Source organism: Amphiura filiformis, chromosome 5 (assembly GCF_039555335.1).
Source record: "Amphiura filiformis chromosome 5, Afil_fr2py, whole genome shotgun sequence".
Classification (NCBI taxonomy): Eukaryota; Metazoa; Echinodermata; class Ophiuroidea; order Amphilepidida; family Amphiuridae; genus Amphiura; species Amphiura filiformis.
The window spans coordinates 40,527,061-40,545,235 of NC_092632.1; the positions used below are offsets into that span (position 1 = coordinate 40,527,061).

An 18,175-nucleotide genomic window follows, 5' to 3' on the forward strand; every position below is an offset into this window, starting at 1 on the left:
AAATGTCAAGTTTCAAAAAACGTCCGCGGCAAATACCCCCACACACTCACCCCGCACTTATTTAGAGGGTGGGCAAGGGGGGCAAGGCAACTTTCAAGGGGGCAAACTTTGACGTAAATGGACAAAATTCAGCTAACAAGGTTAGTACAAACAAGCCTAAAAATATCAGGTGGCCAGCATCCCACAAGGGGGAAAGATGGGGCAAGCCCCCAGCTGCCGCCTCCTTTGGTTACGACACTGCACCCCCACACCCCTATAAACATACAAACAATAACTATATCTCAATCTATAATTTTGTAAATTTGCAGGCATACGGATCGGATAGCGACGTGTGCACAGTATTTTTTGTGGGACCTGAGCGCGCATCAGACACACTAGGGCTGTTGTCTACAAGTCTGTTGTCAACAATATTGTCGACAAAACAATTTCCTGGTTGTCGACAAGCACCAAAAGCATGGACCAAATGTCGACAAAAAACTAGTTGTAGATATCAGATTATCTTTCCATTACAATCACAATATTCTGATGCTGTGTATAGGGTATGGAAATATTTTGATGTAAATAAACAACGCTTATTGTATTGCTTAGTCGACAACTTGTCGACGTAGGATCTTGAGATTTGAGGATTGCTGACAATGACAATTCTACTCGACAACAGCCCTAAGACACGCCAAATTGCATTCTGAAAACAGGGAGTGTCTTTCTGATATCAAATAATTTGGATTTTTTGAAATTCGCGATATAATACAAATTTTATGGCAAATTATTCAAAAATTGACATTTTTGCCATTTAACAGTGAACTTTATCAATCTAATGATATGAACTTAAAGTGTATGTAGCTGGGAGGAAAAGCCGTCCATCATTTTAAAATGTTGACCTTTCGTATTGAAGATATACATTATTTTTCCCCAAAAAACCTAAAAATTATTCGATATCAGAAGGACATTCCACGTACATTCTGAATGCAATTTGGTATGGCTGGTGTTCTCTCATGTTTCACAAAACAATACTGTGCAAACGTCGCTATCCGATCCCTTAAGGGAATGATACAGTAAGATATTTCGTATGTGTGTCTGTCAGTGTGCTATACATGGGGAGTTATTTGTCCAAGAGAGTAGTCTGCCCCCTTAATTAAGCCCCGGCACAAAAAGCACAGACAGGTGAAGGGGACATATTTCCCTTTGGCTCAAAATATCGAGATAAAATCGGCTGTATTGCCACATTCACCTTCGTTATACGAGCGCGAAGCGCGCTCACCTGTCCCGGTACAGACGGCACAGAGAAACGATTTGGCAATAATTTTACCCCTTTCATTCAATATTCATACGAATATACCAAAAACAATTTCCTATGAGAAAATTGATATAATTAACCGAGTCTTCATAGAAAAGATATAATATAGTTCAACATCGTGTTCCATAATCTGTTGTCTAATAATAATATGAACGCGATGATCACATCGTCGTCGAAAATATCCCAAATATACAAATAATTATCTCTCACTTTGAATTTTGGTATGATATCTGTGCATATAATAGGCCTAATACCATCTTGCAAACATTCTATATTATGATCGTGACAACCTTAACCTTTCAGTTTGTGATCTTTGTCGCCAAATCCCAAAACGGAATTTCAAGTTCATTTATAATGTGCTTTAACATAGGGTTTTATTGAAAACCTATTTTTGTTTGATTTTGTCGTAATTATCAAATAAAATTTATTCGACACACCTGTGATTATCCTTGTATCAATTTGCTGTTCCACTAATATCTCTGGAGGTTACAACATTGAACACGATCCAAGGGCATCAGTCGAGATAAAATCCTGGGATAAAATCAGAGCACATTAATGTTTGCTGGCGAATGAACCTTTTGCACAAACTGCATTCATATTAATAGAATGTAAAGTTTTCACTGCATTGATTCCCTCATGTTCATTCTTTATTAAATATGTTAAAGATGTTAACAATTTTAACATCCATCAATGTTTATAAAATGTGCAGCCATGGACATGTTATCAAAGTTTTTGCCATTCTCTAGTCCCGTTTTTAGATAGGATAGAAACTATTAGTTGATAACTTGATATGATTATATCGTATAGGGCCTACTTGTCATCTAATTTCATCGTATTCACAGATTTCAGATTTGCAAAGAACATTTCCAAAAATATGTAATCATAATACATGGTCTCTTTTACAACATGAAAGGACAGTGATTTGCCAGACATTGAATTGAAATGACCTTTGCTCAGTTCTTCTTCAGCACGATAAGATAATATAATACAAAAGTTCGTGAATATGGGGAATGTACAATGTACATTAACTACATTCTGGGCTCGTCTCTTTACTTCCATGGTCCAACATATCTGCAGCAGGAGCGTCTAAAAGTCGGCTTCACAAAATGGACATTGGGCTCCGCCATATCTGGGCAACATTTGTTCGAAATATTTTACTCTCATATTCACCCCAAAGTTGGACGGAGGGTATAACTGATAACTTTGTTTGATATGTAATATTTTGGCGCGATAAGATATTGTGTATTTGAATGACCTAAAATCTGGAAGACTTGATATCAATTTATAATTATTAATAAAGTACTGAATTAAAAACCATTGACTTCGACGGGACAATAGACCCTTTCCTATTGTTTACCATTGACTTTGGTCCTACCGAGCTTCACATCAACCATAAACCTCATTCACTAGGATCCACAACATGCTCATCTATCAGGACAAAGTTCTTTAACCCCAATAAATTTGTACATTCATTCAATGACCTTTGAAAATTTGGGTACAAAAACTCTGCAACTTGAGGTCAAATTTTGCACTGTGATTGTTTGATTGAGTTTATTGAACTATACCATTGGCATGAGACCATTGTGGTCCATAGTGATTCAAATATGTTTTACAGTTTCAAACATCTGTTTCTTTCGATGTTTTTCTCATCTTCTCATACAAAGGCACTTCATTATCATCCTCATAAGGAAGCTTCTCCATATCATCCGGATCATCTTCATTAAGCTGAGTATAGTCCGATCCACCAATACGTTTCATCGGTTGATCGTGATTATTGTTCACTCCGTTCGGTAATGCAATCGCTTTCTCGTATGGTAAAGGCTTATAATCATAATCTGGTGCTGGAGACTCTGGTGGCTCGATATTATCAGCCTTATCATCAACTGAATTTTGTTCATCAGGTTTATTTTCAGCTGCTTTCTTCTTGGCTCTCATATTGATAGGGATACCAACGACAATCATGCCGATGCCGATGGACACCGCGCAAATGGCAACACAGATGGGAGTCCTTGCCATCAGATCAGCCTCTGGTTGCGGGAAGGATAGCTTTAACATTGAGATAGCAATAAGGTTGTTCTGGACACCAGTCTCTATGCAAACAGTCATTGCAGAACGGACTTTGAGACGAGCGATGAATCTGTGGGAAACAAATGAAAACTTAATTTATCTTCAAAATATAAGAATCACCGTTCTTTGCAATAACCTTTACCTTACATTACTTACGTAAAAAAGCCAAAGAGATGCAAGCACTTATACCCACCAATATTCATAAGTAAATTAGAGACCCCTTTTCCGATTCCGGACCCCATTCAGCTCAAAACCATATAATCCGATATAATTTTTATGTTGAAGAAACTTTGACAAAAACGTCACACAATGATACCAACTTTATTACATTTTGTAATGTACTAGTACTGTTTAATACTAGTGACTACAAACACTAGATTAATAGTGACTACAAACACAAGATTTCACACGGACGGGAGGACGGATTGACGGACGGAGCAGATTTTATTGTCTTACTCTATTCAAAAGCGTAAGACAATAAACGGGGGAATGCTAATTTGTACAGTAACAAAATGCTATATAATTGATATGTACAAATGCACAAAGTTTCAAATCCCTGATCAACCGTGGTCTCATAAATCTATATAAAAATTGATTTTAAAAAAGGAACTGTGGTAGCTGTTCTGATATAGGCCTGTTGACATGAGAAAGTTGGTTCCAAGTAGTACAATTATAATGCGTATACGCAAACTAAATTAAATTTTACGAGACTCGTTTTTTTTTTTCAATGCTTTTGGACAACAACAATTCATATTCAATTTTTTTCATCTCAATATACACATAATAGTTCAAAGAAATAATATAATAAATACTATCAAAATAACCGTGAGTGACATGGATGCCACATAAGACGCAATGCGTGAAGCTTGCGGCACCCAATCTGATGAAATTTCCAATATGTTGACGACATTTTTCCGTATAGTATTATTCTAAGCCTCGTAAATACTTCCGAAGCTTCGTCATAAATGACTAAAATAATACGCATTAATAAATTATTGTAAGCTGAAAGTTCATCATATCATTCCAAATATCTATTGACAGTGTGAAATGAATTTTTGGAGAACCATTTGTGCGGTTTTCGGAATAAGTATTTTGGAATTAACGACGAGGTTAGTTCAGCATGCTATAGAGCATGTATGGACCATACACCAGTACATTATTACCTCTAAATGTGTTGCTATTTTTTTTACGAAAAAGACAATTAAGCATTATTTGGAGTTTGAGCAACTATATTACTGACAATACAGACGGCTGTACAAACAAGTATTATTGTAAGACCAATCTATTAAAATGTTTTTGGAGGGTGTATACCTTTCATCACAAAAGCACTCATTTACAGGCATATGCTTGTGAATGGAATTCTACCGTATATTGATTTATCTTGAAAACAGAAAGATTTTGAAAATAAAAATCTCATAATAAATTAATAATTAATATCAAAACTCCTTCTTTCAACGTTAACATAATTTCAATACTCTCTCACTCCAATTACCTTGCAATACAGAATCCAGCAGTAAATCCAAACACAGGGAGTAAGAAGGCACTCAGAAGTATTTCCCATGGTGACTTGATGACGTAAGCATTGGAATATATCCCAACACCAAGAGATGTTGTAACTAAGAATGCGGACAAGGCGTTCAGTGGCTTGAGTATGTAGTAGGCCACCTGTATGGTAAGAACATCGTTTGAATGGAAATTAAGCATTTTTAGTGAAAAAAAACCATTTTATGTGAAAATATCAAACCTGGCTGATTTACTTCCAATGGAATGTGTCAGAATTCACCACCGGAAACGTTTCCTTGGGTTTCCTCCAAACAGTGATTCTTCTTTCCAGGATTTGAACTCTGAACTTTCCAGGATGTGGACTTTGGCCATTGCAATTGAAATACATGATACACCCCCCCCCCCACAGAAGACAGGGAATGTGAACTTCAAATAGAGTTACCTGAATGGGCAATTCCATCTACTCTACACCCCTGTGTGTGAGATCAAGATGATGGATTCATCCAATACCTATCTCTATAAACGTCCGATAGCTTTTTTTCCGAGCCTCTTCATGAATTCAAAAGATTAATGAAAAATAATAAGCAAAAAAAAAGAGTCCTGTTTCAGATTCAGACATTAACTATGAATTCTTTGTATAATTTGGTTTATAAACTTATAAGTTTGTGCTGATACCAATGAAATATCATGAGAAAGAAAACGCAACGGTATTTGGCCCATTCTCCGTTAAAGCGTCCAAGTTTGATCTCAGGAATGACAAAATGCCAACCACAAAGAATTCATAAAATTCATTCAGAATCGTAAACTTTAATAGTTTAAGAACACAAAACGGTGCATGGGTGATTTTTCAACAATACTTCATTTTAAGCAATATTACTTGTACGTATTGGGGGTAACGTATCAGTGGTAACGTATCTGTAAAACCCTTTCCCATCTTTGTCTTAATCGTGCAAGTGTAAAAACTGACCGACTTAATACCCATACTTGATCAATCATTACCCAATGTACTAAAGTCTGGTATATGGTATTTGGCTTCATTTATCACAGCGTTTTTTCCGAGGGGAGTAGAATTTAGGTAACGTATCTGTGAAGGCATGAACGTAACGTCAGGACTTTTTGCCATTAATAGACCTGATTTTTTTTACTTTGAAACCATTATGTTTTGTTCCATATATATAATATAACTATGGAGACTGCTTGATTCATCACATATGAGAACATTCATCTAGCCAATTATTTTCACAGATTATTATCCATTAGAAATATGGTAACGTATCTGTGAACAATATTGGCGACAAAGTCTGAAAGACCTGTTGGAAAAATTTAATAATCTGTGTTGTGATGATTTATACTTTATAATAAGGGCATGATACCAGCTAATGAAAAGTACCTATAATCCATTATATGCGCGCATGTTTAGAGAGCAGGGACAGATTATACAGAACACACCTTGGCTGGCGACATGGAGGAAAACAGTGGACATGCATAATCAGCTCTATTGTTTTATTCTTTCTAGGCATGTTACAACCTCTAGCCTCACACATTTTAAAAAGCAACTCCTAAGTATAAGTTATATTAATAAAAGTTATTTCTTTCTGGCGAAACAAGTCTGAATACGACTTGAAACTATGGGCGACACATATTTGGCATTTTGAACGCTTTATCGGAGAATGTGCCATTTGACAAAGTGCTATTATCATGTGTTCTAACAGTGTCGTAAATGTCAAGTACTCATGATTCAAAGGAAGTCAGGAAGTGACGTTTCAAAGATAAATTAATTTTACACATTACCCATTTATGAAAGCAAAAACGCGTGGTAAACGCAAGTCACGTATATTGGAACAAAAACCACTTTCATGCTCTGGTCTGGCATTGACCTACACCTTATCATCCCGGACTATATCCAAATTGTTTTTTGAAAAACAAAAATTGCGTGACACAGGATCCAATATACAGTGCTCAAATGAAATAAGGTGCTAGTTGGCGCACCATTTTGTTTTTCGTTGGCTTATTTGGATATGCTTCGCACCCTATGCTATTTTTTTGTACGTCCACGGGCTGTAGACGTCTGATGTACTTTTCATCCTAGTATAGCTGAGATCAGATTTTAAGGATTACGGAACCAAGAACCAAGTTGGTGAATCACATGTTCATTATCAAGAAACTGAAAGCAATTATACTCTTGGCGGAGATGAACAGATGAATGTTAAACAATAAAACCTCAGAAGATGAAAGTTACAATTTTCCGGTTTTCAATGGGTCTTTTCAAGTTGATGGTTTTAGTTTTGGTTTCAATTTTGGTCACGTGGTGTCCCATTCTCGTAGCTATGATAAGCTCACGACGGAATTAGCTGTTGTTATCGACGATACTTTAATGTATCTACCTGTTACTTGAAGAAGAAAGTATTCTCGGTTTCCCTTTTACATGTTTTAGTTTCTTATGTAATCGTCTGACTACAAATCTTCATAGACGTCAGTTGATTATAGTAAACAAAAGAAGTCTTTAAATTTCGCAGCACGAGCAGAGGACATGATGAGGTGATGGGATTACAGCAACTATATACAGCTATACATGTGTGTGTATAATTAGCTGTAAAAGACTGGGACCATCGGAATATAAAGACTGGAGATACAAACATATCCATATATTGAAATCTGACGTGTGTGAGTGACCATATGCATAATGGTATTATGTAATGTCAACTCATATTAGTTTCTGAATAATAGAGAAACCAAAACTGAAAACTTGAAAAGGCCAATTGATGCTTCTTGATAATAAGTATATATAAAGTCGGATTCACCAATAGTCTTATACCAACTGCATGTCATCTTTATTTCATTTTAGCATTGTATTGGACTCCGCGTCATACAATCACAGATATTGGAACATATATTTGTGATACAATTTTGTTTTTTAAAACTATTAAATAAGGTGCAGGCACAGATATTTTGGTGCAGGTCAATGTTAGACCCTGAAAGTGGTTTTTGTTCCAATATACGTGACTCGCGTTTGCCTCACATTTTGTCTTTCATAAATGGGTAATGCCTGCATGCCATGCATGCAGTGCATGGGGTAATGTATAAAAGTATTTTATCTTCGAAACGTCCCTTCCTGACTCCTTTGAATCATGGGTACCTGGGATTTATGACACTGTATAGAACACTCATGTTAAACTTGTAACCAACACGAATTACCATGTGATTGTTGGTTAAATTTTTAACCAACAAGTTTACATTTCTAATAACGTGCGTTAAAAAGTTAAAACTTGTTTTCCGGGTTGGTTAGAAATCTTAAAATTATGTGATAGTGTATCTCATTCTGCGTAACTTATTGCTTTGTATCAATTCAATAAAACCTTGTGTAAGTATTAATGAATGAATAGATTTATTTCGACCTTGCTCTTGTTCATATGTGTCCGTAATTTCGCAACCAATGTTCAGTCAGCAACTTAGTTTAAAATTACGATATAAAGAGATTAGGCCTATATAGCGCACAATTGTCTGCTGTTTGCTTCTTGAAAAGAAGTTGAATGTTGCCAGCAGAATTTGTATAGGAAAGAACTGAAAACTTAATTTGTTTTGAGATACCACAGGTAAAACTGAAGTAAACGTAATCTGTCAACAACATTCGTTTTGTGAACACATTCATTTACTGTACAGTACATTACAGTACATCAAAACAAAAATCATTATTTAACGGCACAATTTCGGATTCGATCAACTGAATTGGGACATTCTCATTCAACAACTTGACGAACAAGTCAAGGGCTAGTAATAAGTGTCAAATGAATTGACAAATGAATTGACAAATTAGCCGTAGTTGACTGATGTTTTACAATGTTTAAGTCAATAAAATTATGTCTAGAGTTCTAGTTTGCAGCCACAAACCGAACCATTGCATGCTAAACACGTTACAGGTTGTGCGAATTGTGTTATCTACATGTAGGGTGGCTCAAGAAAAACAAAACGTGATCGAACCAGCCCAACAAACGAACTAATTTCTTGCATATCGTTGTGACATACCATGTCTTGACTGTATAAATGCTTCATTTCAGCTTTTATTCCTGAAAATGTGAAATACTTATAAACTTGTAGTTTTCAGTGCATATCCAGGGCTGGAAGAAATTAAATTTTGCCTTCCGAGTTTTGCTCCTTCAATGTTGAATCGAAACAGAGGATAAGTTCTCGAGGATATTGATGAAAGTTTACTGGTTACATGTATGTATTGTTACTTTGCCAAAAATCTTTATAACATAATGGTAATCTATCAAGAATGAACAATATATGTATCGACGGGACAGTCGATACATTCAATCATTACAATATCTCCAAGTTCGTTATTGTTTGGAGGTAAAATGGGTCAAAGTCAGCATGAATAAGAAAAATGCCTGCGGAGGCTGCGGTAACCCTTACATGGTAGAAGAAACCCATTCTAAATCATTCTGAATGCCTCGCACTTTTCAGAAAATAATGCGCTACTTTACTGTAATTCGTACACTCTAATTTCGTGCTGTTAATTTTTTAACAGAATTCCCCCGGGAGAATCCCTACTCATTTATATTTGATCCCGTAACTGTTCGTTTTGATGAGATATACTGTTGATTAGGTATATTATCACTTTGAGCCGAAAATCTTATCAAAATGAATAGTTTCCGTTTTATTTTAACAGTAACTATTCAAATTGATAAGATCTCCAACTCATTATTTAACAAGATTACCCGTTTCATTTTGACAAGATTCTGTTATGTCCTCTCTGTCAAGACAAACTATTCAAATTTCATTTTTTGTTTGGTCATTTTTGATAAGAACCTATTAATTTTTGACAAGAACTTATTCATTTTATTTAAATGACAAGGCAATCTTATCATTTTGATGAGAATATTCGATTCATTTTTTGAAGAGAAATTTGTTCATTTTGAAGAGAAATCTGTTATAGCCCCATCTAAATAGTTTCCCTTGTCAACTTTGACATGTTTCCATTCAAAAATAAGTAGATCGTTTTAAGCATAGACCCTGGAAGTCAGGGTCTGTGTTTTAAGAGTGTATAAAGTTTTAGGGGAAACTGAGTAGACAAACATTCTGGAACTGCTGTGCAAAAGGGCATTAATTTGTGTTTCCATACTGACCTTTGGCAACTTATGTCGAATTATGATTCCGATGATCAGCGGGATGACGAGCATAATAATTTGCGTCAAAATTTTCCCCAATGGAAGACCCATTCGTTCATCACCATCCCCTCCATTTGATGGTGTAAGTGCCCTAGCGTAGACCCATAAGTTGAACGGCAGCATTCCAACGGCGAGAATGGTAGAAACAAAAGTCATACAGACGCTCTGAATAAGATCGGCTTGAAGCAAGAGTGTGATCATGTTACTGAGACCTCCGCCTGGGCATGAACCTGAACGAGAACCAAAAAACACTTGTAATTGACAAATATAATTTGACCATTGGGAAATAAGAAATGTCTTTTCTATACTCCAATTGTCTTATTCTACATTTATGACGTTATTTATTGGGGTTTGCAAGTAAAGGACCTTTTTGTCTCGTTCTTTTTTTTAACAGATTTATGTTTATGATGGTAAAGTTCATCTTTTTATGTATTCCATGATGAGCCACAGGTAGTAGTGTTGCCCATTATTTACAGTGCTCATTATCATAAATAGTTTTGATATTAAATGTTGATGTGTTCTCCTATCGACCAGCATTAGTTTTTTTTAAGGATGAAAAAATCTTCACTAAAAAAATACGAATCCCGTATTTTCATATTTCAGAATAAATCATGGAAATTATATTTTGACAGGTCTGCACTCTGCAGATTGGTCGTATATTGCCATTTTAATGTATTTCATTGCTGATGAAATTAAAATTGGTCCTACTATAACACTGAGATTATATAAATATATTTTAATTGTAAGAAAAGTGCTTCAAAAACCCGTTTATGGTAAAATAAAAGATATCAAAAAGAGGGCTATTTAACATCCCTTTACAGGGAAATGAAAGTTTCACATTGTATAAACTTTCACACTGGATACATTGTAACTTTATATACACGATCGATTTTGAGACTTACGACTCGCAGTAAGCGTTATAGTATACAACACGTCGTAAGTCTCAAAATCGATCGTGTATATAAAGTTACAATGTATCCAGTGTGAAAGTTTATACAATGTGAAACTTTCATTTCACTATAAAGGGATGTTAAAAAGCCCTCTTTTGATATCTTTATTTTATTGTGAAATGCGTCCCCGTGATTTTCCAAGTGTTCCGGCAATACTGCGCTGATAGCTCTTCTCATTCATCAGTTCATGCTACTATATGTCAGATCCATAAAACATTAATCATAATTTATTTGGTTATATATATTTAAACACCATTAATCTCACACATGTCACTACCCAATTCCTTCTATAATCTTTGCACACACTTACCAACTACCAGCAGACCGAAAGCTGTCAGCGGATCCAGCTTCACCATCTTCGCAATTGCAAAAGAAAAGAAAGGCATCAGTATAAATTGACAGAGTGGTCCAACAGAGATCGGAAAAGGTCTTCTTAACTGACTCTTAATCAGAGTCCATTCCATTTTACAACCCATTCCTGTGGTAGCCACGATCACCAAAGGAAGCAGGGAATAATCAAAGATCTTGTCGATGGATCTTGGTATCCTTAAGACTCTGATGATCTGAATAAAAGTGGGTTCTTTTGGGGGTGGCTTCCGAGGTTCAATAACGATAACAGCGAGTCCAGTGATACCTAAATTCTTCCCCTTGATGGTGATAACTTTGGTTGCATTTTCTCCTCTTGGTGGAGGCATCAATCGGAAAGTGTCGTTAGAAACAAGCTTGTAGATGTAATCATCAACAACTTTTAGTTTGATAATAAGCATTGACTTCAAATTGGCGTAAGTAATGGTGATATTGGTTAACTTTCCTTCGTGTACGTATACATTCTTTGGTTCAAACACTAGAGTCATATTTTCCTGGTCTTCGTCAGTGTCAACTTGAGAGTCGATCACAGGGTCCGCTATTGTCGTTAAAGCGGAAGAAGCCGGCGACGAAGATAGAAACACATCAGTTGCAGTTGTTATTTGACTAGCTGCAGTAGTAGTTCTCTTATTTTTGTTTTTATTCTTGTTCTTGTTCTTATTTTTATTTTTCTTCTTTGGTTTTTTAGTACTTTGTGGAGATGCTGATGATTGTTCGTTATCGGGTACTACCGGAACAAGTTCAGATGTAGAGGCTCCTGGCGAATTATCCGCTTGCCTCTTTGCAATTTGTACGATTTGAATTTCCTTTGATATATCGTCAAGTTTGTTGTTGTTCACATCGGCTTTGTAAGCCATGGAAAATACTAAACAGCATAATAAAAATATGCCAAATATCATAGAAATTCTTACAGCCATTGTGGAAGTTGATGCCATGTTTTCGATTTGATAAAAATTTTCCGGAGATTATATAAATCGCAGGTGTTTTACAAAATAGGTCACAACATGACCGTGTAAAGTCCAGCAGTGTAAAAATAAACTGCAATTGAAATCGTCAAAAAATAAATGAAGTTCAATTGCTTGGCACTTGTATCCTAAGGCACATCTGCCTTGGTGTTCCCACGTTCAATGATTGTTTGTGCAAACTTTGGTGGAAATGTAGTTCAGCTCGCTAGCCTGGTGATCATCATTGGGCGATGTAGTTCCAACACTGCTTGGAATACGAATGGTAGTAATGCTTTGAGGTAGGTGTAATCTGCACGAATGTTTGGTGGTTGGTTGATTTGGTTTGGTTTGGTTGGTTTGTGCGTACAGGTGTCAGCGACCCGGCAGCAGACCTATGTCAACACACCTACAGATTGAATAACAAAATATTGATAGCAAATATTTATATCAACAATAAATAAGCAAAAATCATATGACAATATATTGTGATAAATATATTAAGAATATTTGTTTGATTTCAACACTACTAGTACAAAACGGGTGCTGGAAAATAATAGTTATCATTTTATGTTATTTGATTGTTTTACGCCTAGAAAGTCCGTCCGTATATATGCCTATCACTATTATTAATAAAAATTCCTTTAAAAAAGGAATGGGGCGCCCAATGTGAGCTTGGATAAAAAGTCTCAAATTTCATCTTGTTACGGTGGCGTTACACCCGGTATTACTAATTAAACCCGTTCATTTAAATTCATCCATTTTTTTAATTCAAATAACTGTAATTACTAAACGAAACCATGCACTTAAGGGGTGGTGCAATAATCATGTGTTACCCCGGTGCATTTGAGAATTCGCCACACCGCGAATAAAACGTGCTCACCCGGCCGTGCCCAAAAATGTATAATAAAAAGGTGCGCGCTATCCCATAGGCTTTTCAAGGCATACGATGGTCACTCTGTTCCTCCATGGTAGGCCTACTATAGACCTTCTGCCAATAATCAATAGGATTTCCGTCCAGTATGACCAATAGATTTCCTCACCTCAAAGTGTCAAATCAGGGAAGTGGTCAAATCTGCATTAAAGGACCATACAGACTCTGGTTATATTCGACGTAGATTATTCGTTCAACAGGTATTCGGTATTTTCAATAATATTTATCTTCTATCGAATGTGTGTTGATGGAAACTCAATTATATGTTATGTCGAATGTCTGGCGGAAATATATTATCGATTTTATGTTATAAAAACAGTTGCTCCGGAACGGTACTTGATGGGGCACAAGTACCCTAGCCCCCCAATTTAATTACTGTTTAAAATTCATAACTTGGTGGTAAATGCTTCCCCGCGACCCCCTCAGCGTTTCGCGCCTCGGATGCCTCATGCCAACACCTCATCTTCCGGATCCTCAGATACATTCGTTCGAAGTGATACATAAATTTACTGGAAATATAGGATGGGAATATATTCACCTAGGCAAAGACATGTTGCATCGAAAATTCTACAAACAATAAAAAGTGCAGCGGGCTATTTAATTCTGAATTTTTCCGATCATGGAAGTACTTGAAAACATGGTCAGTCTAGTACAATGTAGCGCAAATGATAAGCTACGCAACTCGAAAGGTCAACTAAGTACATTGGATTTGACGCAAATTGACTTCTATAATCATGATTATTGAGCAGGTCAACACGGTTAAGGCCCATAACACGAATCACGCACGAACAACATCCAAAAGTACATTGAGGAATACCAACCAATTTTATGTGAAGTTTTAACAAAATGCAACAAAACAGTAGCTATAATATTTCATTAATTTGAAAACTAGAGTGGTTACCTCACCAAAGCTGAACCATGGGACTTCTGCAGTATAATTATTGTCGTATATACCACTGTCACAAGATACGGAATTTTTCATTTTTGTGACACTGACACCAACCCAGGGGTCACACTTTTGTTTTGTTTTGTTTTTGAGATATTTCATGAGAAAAGACCCAAAATATGAATTCTTTTTTCCTCTTTCATTTGACACTACTCAGGGGCTAGGGGGTCATACTTCCTTGACATTTCGAGATATGAAAAGGGATATGAATTTTGATTCAGGTCTTATAATGAGTGTCACCCCGGATGGGGAACACTTTTATTATATTCTTTACTGTTTTCTCTTTCACGTGACACCACTCGGACCGGGGGGTCATATCTTCTTGGCATTTCGAGATAATTATGTCCATTTTAAGACCCAAAGGTTGCTGAGTAAGGAAGTAAGTATAAGTTAGACTAATAGGTTGAGACCATTTCATGGTGCAGCAAAAATATAGAATGAGTCCATTAGCCAAAAAAACTTACATTCGAAAAATAAAAGTACCAACAGCGCGGCGGCGAAGACGATATTCCATAACATACGTGTGAGATTAACTCCTAAAGAGTGAAAATCACTCCTAAACAAAAAGAGTGAACGGACAACTATTTATGGAGTGGTTCTTTTATTAATGATTCTTTGAAAGAGTGCATTTACATTAAGAGAGTATAGATCTTTTGCCCAAAGCAAAGACCAAAAGCAAAACTACACGTTTCAACAAACGTTTACATTTCATGGACCACAATAGCCTCCTCCCAATGGCATAGTTCAAAAACCTCAATTAACCAATCACAGTGCAAAATTTGACCTCAAGTTGCAGAGTATGAGTTTTTGTACCCACATTTTCAAAGGTCATTCTATGATTCAATGAATGTACAAATGCATTGGGGTTAAAGAACTTTGTCCTGAAAGATGAGCATGTTGTGGACCCTAGTGATAGAATTGACACTTCAACAGGTGCATATTGCTATCACAATAAATGTTAATGTTATTCCAACTTGAACTTGTCTATGTTTGACCTCAATATTACAACACCCATGTTTCGTTGTGAATAGTATGATATATCTAAAAAATTCATCATATAAATGTAAAATTAAGAAATTATCGATCAGAGGCGGCTTTAAGGGCTCTGGTATGAACGTTTGGACAGTATTTTTTGTGGGACATGAGAGCACATCAGACATATCGAATTGCATTCTGAATACGAAGAATATCCTTCTGATATCAAATAATTTTGATTTTTTGAAAATCGCGATATAATTGTTTTTCCCAAATGACCTAGTTTTTTTTTTGTGTGTGTGTTTTTTGGGGAAAAATATCTTCAATACAAAAGGTCAAACTTTTCGATTGATCGTCGGCTTTTCATCCCAGCTGCAAAGCACTTTAAGTACATATCATTAGATTAAGTTAACTTCGAGGACTGTTGAATATCAAAATATAAATTTTTAATCATTTGCCACCAAATGTGTAAGCTTGTGTATATTGCATCGCGAATTTCTAAAAAATCAAAATTATTTGATATCAGAAGGACATTCTTCGTATTCAGAATGCAATTCGATATGTCTGATGTGCTCTCATGTCCCACAAAAAATACTGTTCGCCAACCACCAACCCTTATAGGGTTAGGGTTATAGGGTTAGGGTTTATGATTAGGGTTAGGGTTTGAGTTAGGTTTAGCGTATCGCGGCCCGTTTGCAGAAAACAAACATGCAGTCAGCACGATGTTTCATCACGTTGGCCTATCCTGTTCTATCACATTGGACATGCCCTTAGTATTAAATTAGCCTGATATACTTACCTTTATATCAATGTTTTGAAGAAACTTTCCCATACAAAGAGAACCCGAAAATTATATGTTCCAAAGACGAGCTGTAATTAATATCCCACTTCAGTCACACAATAGAATCCAATTTTTCCCGCAATATCTTCAAATGGGTATCATAAAAACCAGCACAGGTATACGGTATAACCGGGACGGACGGTGTATTTTGATGTAGGCCTACTACATAGTGTACGCCTGTTTCAGAAGTGAACAGGTCGCTCAACTTTACAGTACATACTGACAAAGTTGGTTTTGACTTCTTATCAAATAGATTTGACTTACTTGATAGAAATCATTAAGTTAATATTTGTACTGATTGCTTCGTGCATTAATTAGGATTATAATGATAATATTTTGATCTGGCATGGCGTGGGCATTAATTTATCTTATTACCAAGAGAACAGAATATGATTTACACTATTGTGATTTGGCTCATCATCATGACTGTTACATTTCGTGGTAACATTTTCAAAATTGTATTTATTTCATCGGTGAATCTTTACGTCATATTTATCTTCAGATCATAAATTATTTCAGATCCACAAGAATTATGGTTCGGTTTCGTTACATGTTATATATGTTATTACAACTTTACAAGTGTAGGGCCTAATGTGAAGTTTGGTGTCATTATTTTGCCATAAAAATAAACAATTCATTGGAAAGGTAGTAGTATACTCCCTCTAAGAAAGAAAGGTTCTAAACAGGTTCTTAAGTTGTCCTCTCAGCTCAGGGGAACCCTTGTAGGGTCTCTATAAAGAACCAAAAATGGCCCCAAATATGTGATACAGAACTGTTTTCGGTTCTCTATACAGCCTGTCTCAAAAAAAATTGTGCAAGTGAAAAGCGCCCTCTATGGCAATTAGAAAATACCGTTGTGATGTGATGCTTACATCAACGTCAAGGGCGCAGTCTTAGCTCTCAAATGCCATTTGTTCTGTTCAATTTTCTTTTTTTAATCTCGAGATATGTTTAGTTAACGACGAAAGGGCAAAATCACAATTGTGCCACTTTTACTAGGGAAGCGGGCTGCACATGTAAATCAATGATAGCTGATGTTGATACGTCTAATGCACTCCCCCTTCGGAGCTCGTGCATAAGACGCATAATTTTGATGATAAGATGCATTATTTTGTCTAATTTCTCTCTCAACAAATAATACGTGTTCATTAACCCAGTTTGCAATATTTGTCTGTCTTTTAACATGTCTTGAGTGACAAAGAAAACAGTATTTACCATGATAAAATCATTGACATGCACATGTATTTAATTTTACAGCAGAATGTGAAATATTCATTTTTCTTTTAATCTGTTTTAGAGAGAAAGAGAATTATATAATACCTGTATCATGATAAAACAGTAAAAACAGTAAACACTATTTTTATTGTCGTATAATTGATGCATTCTTTTGATTTCACGAAGGAACTCTTGCTAAACTTGATGCTATCATTGATTTACATGTACCATCATCTTGATCTTCCTTAGTAAAAGTGGCACAATTGTGATTTTACCCTTTCGTCTTTAACTAAACATATCTCGAGATTAAAACAAGCAAATTGAACAGAACAAACGGCATTTGAGAGCTACGACTACGCCCCTGGCGTTGATGTAAGCACCATGTCACAACGGTATTTTCTAATTGCCATAGAGGGCGCTTTTCACTTGCACAATTTTTTTTGAGACAGGCTGTAGAGTACCTTTAAGGGTTATCCAAAATTAAAGAAACTTTTTGAGAGGTTTAATAGGGAGTGTTCTCCTGAGAAGACAAAAAAAGTTCTTTATTTAGAACCTTTATTTCTTAGAGTGTATGATGGTTGTATTTCCCCCCCCTCTCTCTCTCCCTTCCCCCCCCCCCTCACTCCTCCCTCCCTCTATCCATGCCTCTCTAGAGCCCCTCTCTATAATTAATGAACTGTCAATTAAAGGCCTATGAAAGTGACAAGATGGACTATTTTTGTATTTCCCGACAATTTACAGAAAACACCTGTTGCTATCAGGTAAAACTTTTCCAAAAATGTTTTTCTTAAAACAAAACACCGACGCAACCGGACGCTTCGTTTTTGGGTCACATCCAAGGCAAACAAATGCTCAAAATCAATGCATTCGTGACAGGAACGTGAACTTAATTTGAAGGCAAATTACTGTATTGTTTTCTCAGAGTATGTGTGTGGTATGAACCAAAGATAACATATCTGTAAAATACCTGTGAAC

At 36.0% G+C, this 18,175-nt stretch overlaps 1 protein-coding gene across 2 annotated transcripts in view; it reads right to left on the minus strand.

The window, feature by feature from the left end:
- Positions 1–216: 216 nt before the first annotated feature.
- The window catches only part of LOC140153121 (P3 protein-like), a 31,684-nt gene continuing 13,725 nt past the window's right edge, over positions 217–18,175 (minus strand). The window contains exons 1-5 of one of the 2 annotated variants that reach the window (XM_072175762.1): positions 15,944–16,058; positions 11,293–12,698; positions 9,991–10,262; positions 4,854–5,026; positions 217–3,431 (exon numbers count right to left, since the gene is read on the minus strand). In XM_072175762.1, coding sequence (XP_072031863.1) covers positions 2,912–3,431; positions 4,854–5,026; positions 9,991–10,262; positions 11,293–12,283 — 1,956 coding nt within the window. In that variant the 5' untranslated portion in view covers positions 12,284–12,698; positions 15,944–16,058 and the 3' untranslated portion in view covers positions 217–2,911. Of the gene's footprint in view, positions 3,432–4,853; positions 5,027–9,990; positions 10,263–11,292; positions 12,699–15,943; positions 16,059–18,175 lie in introns of those variants that run through there. The other variant, XM_072175761.1, reaches the window with a different exon arrangement.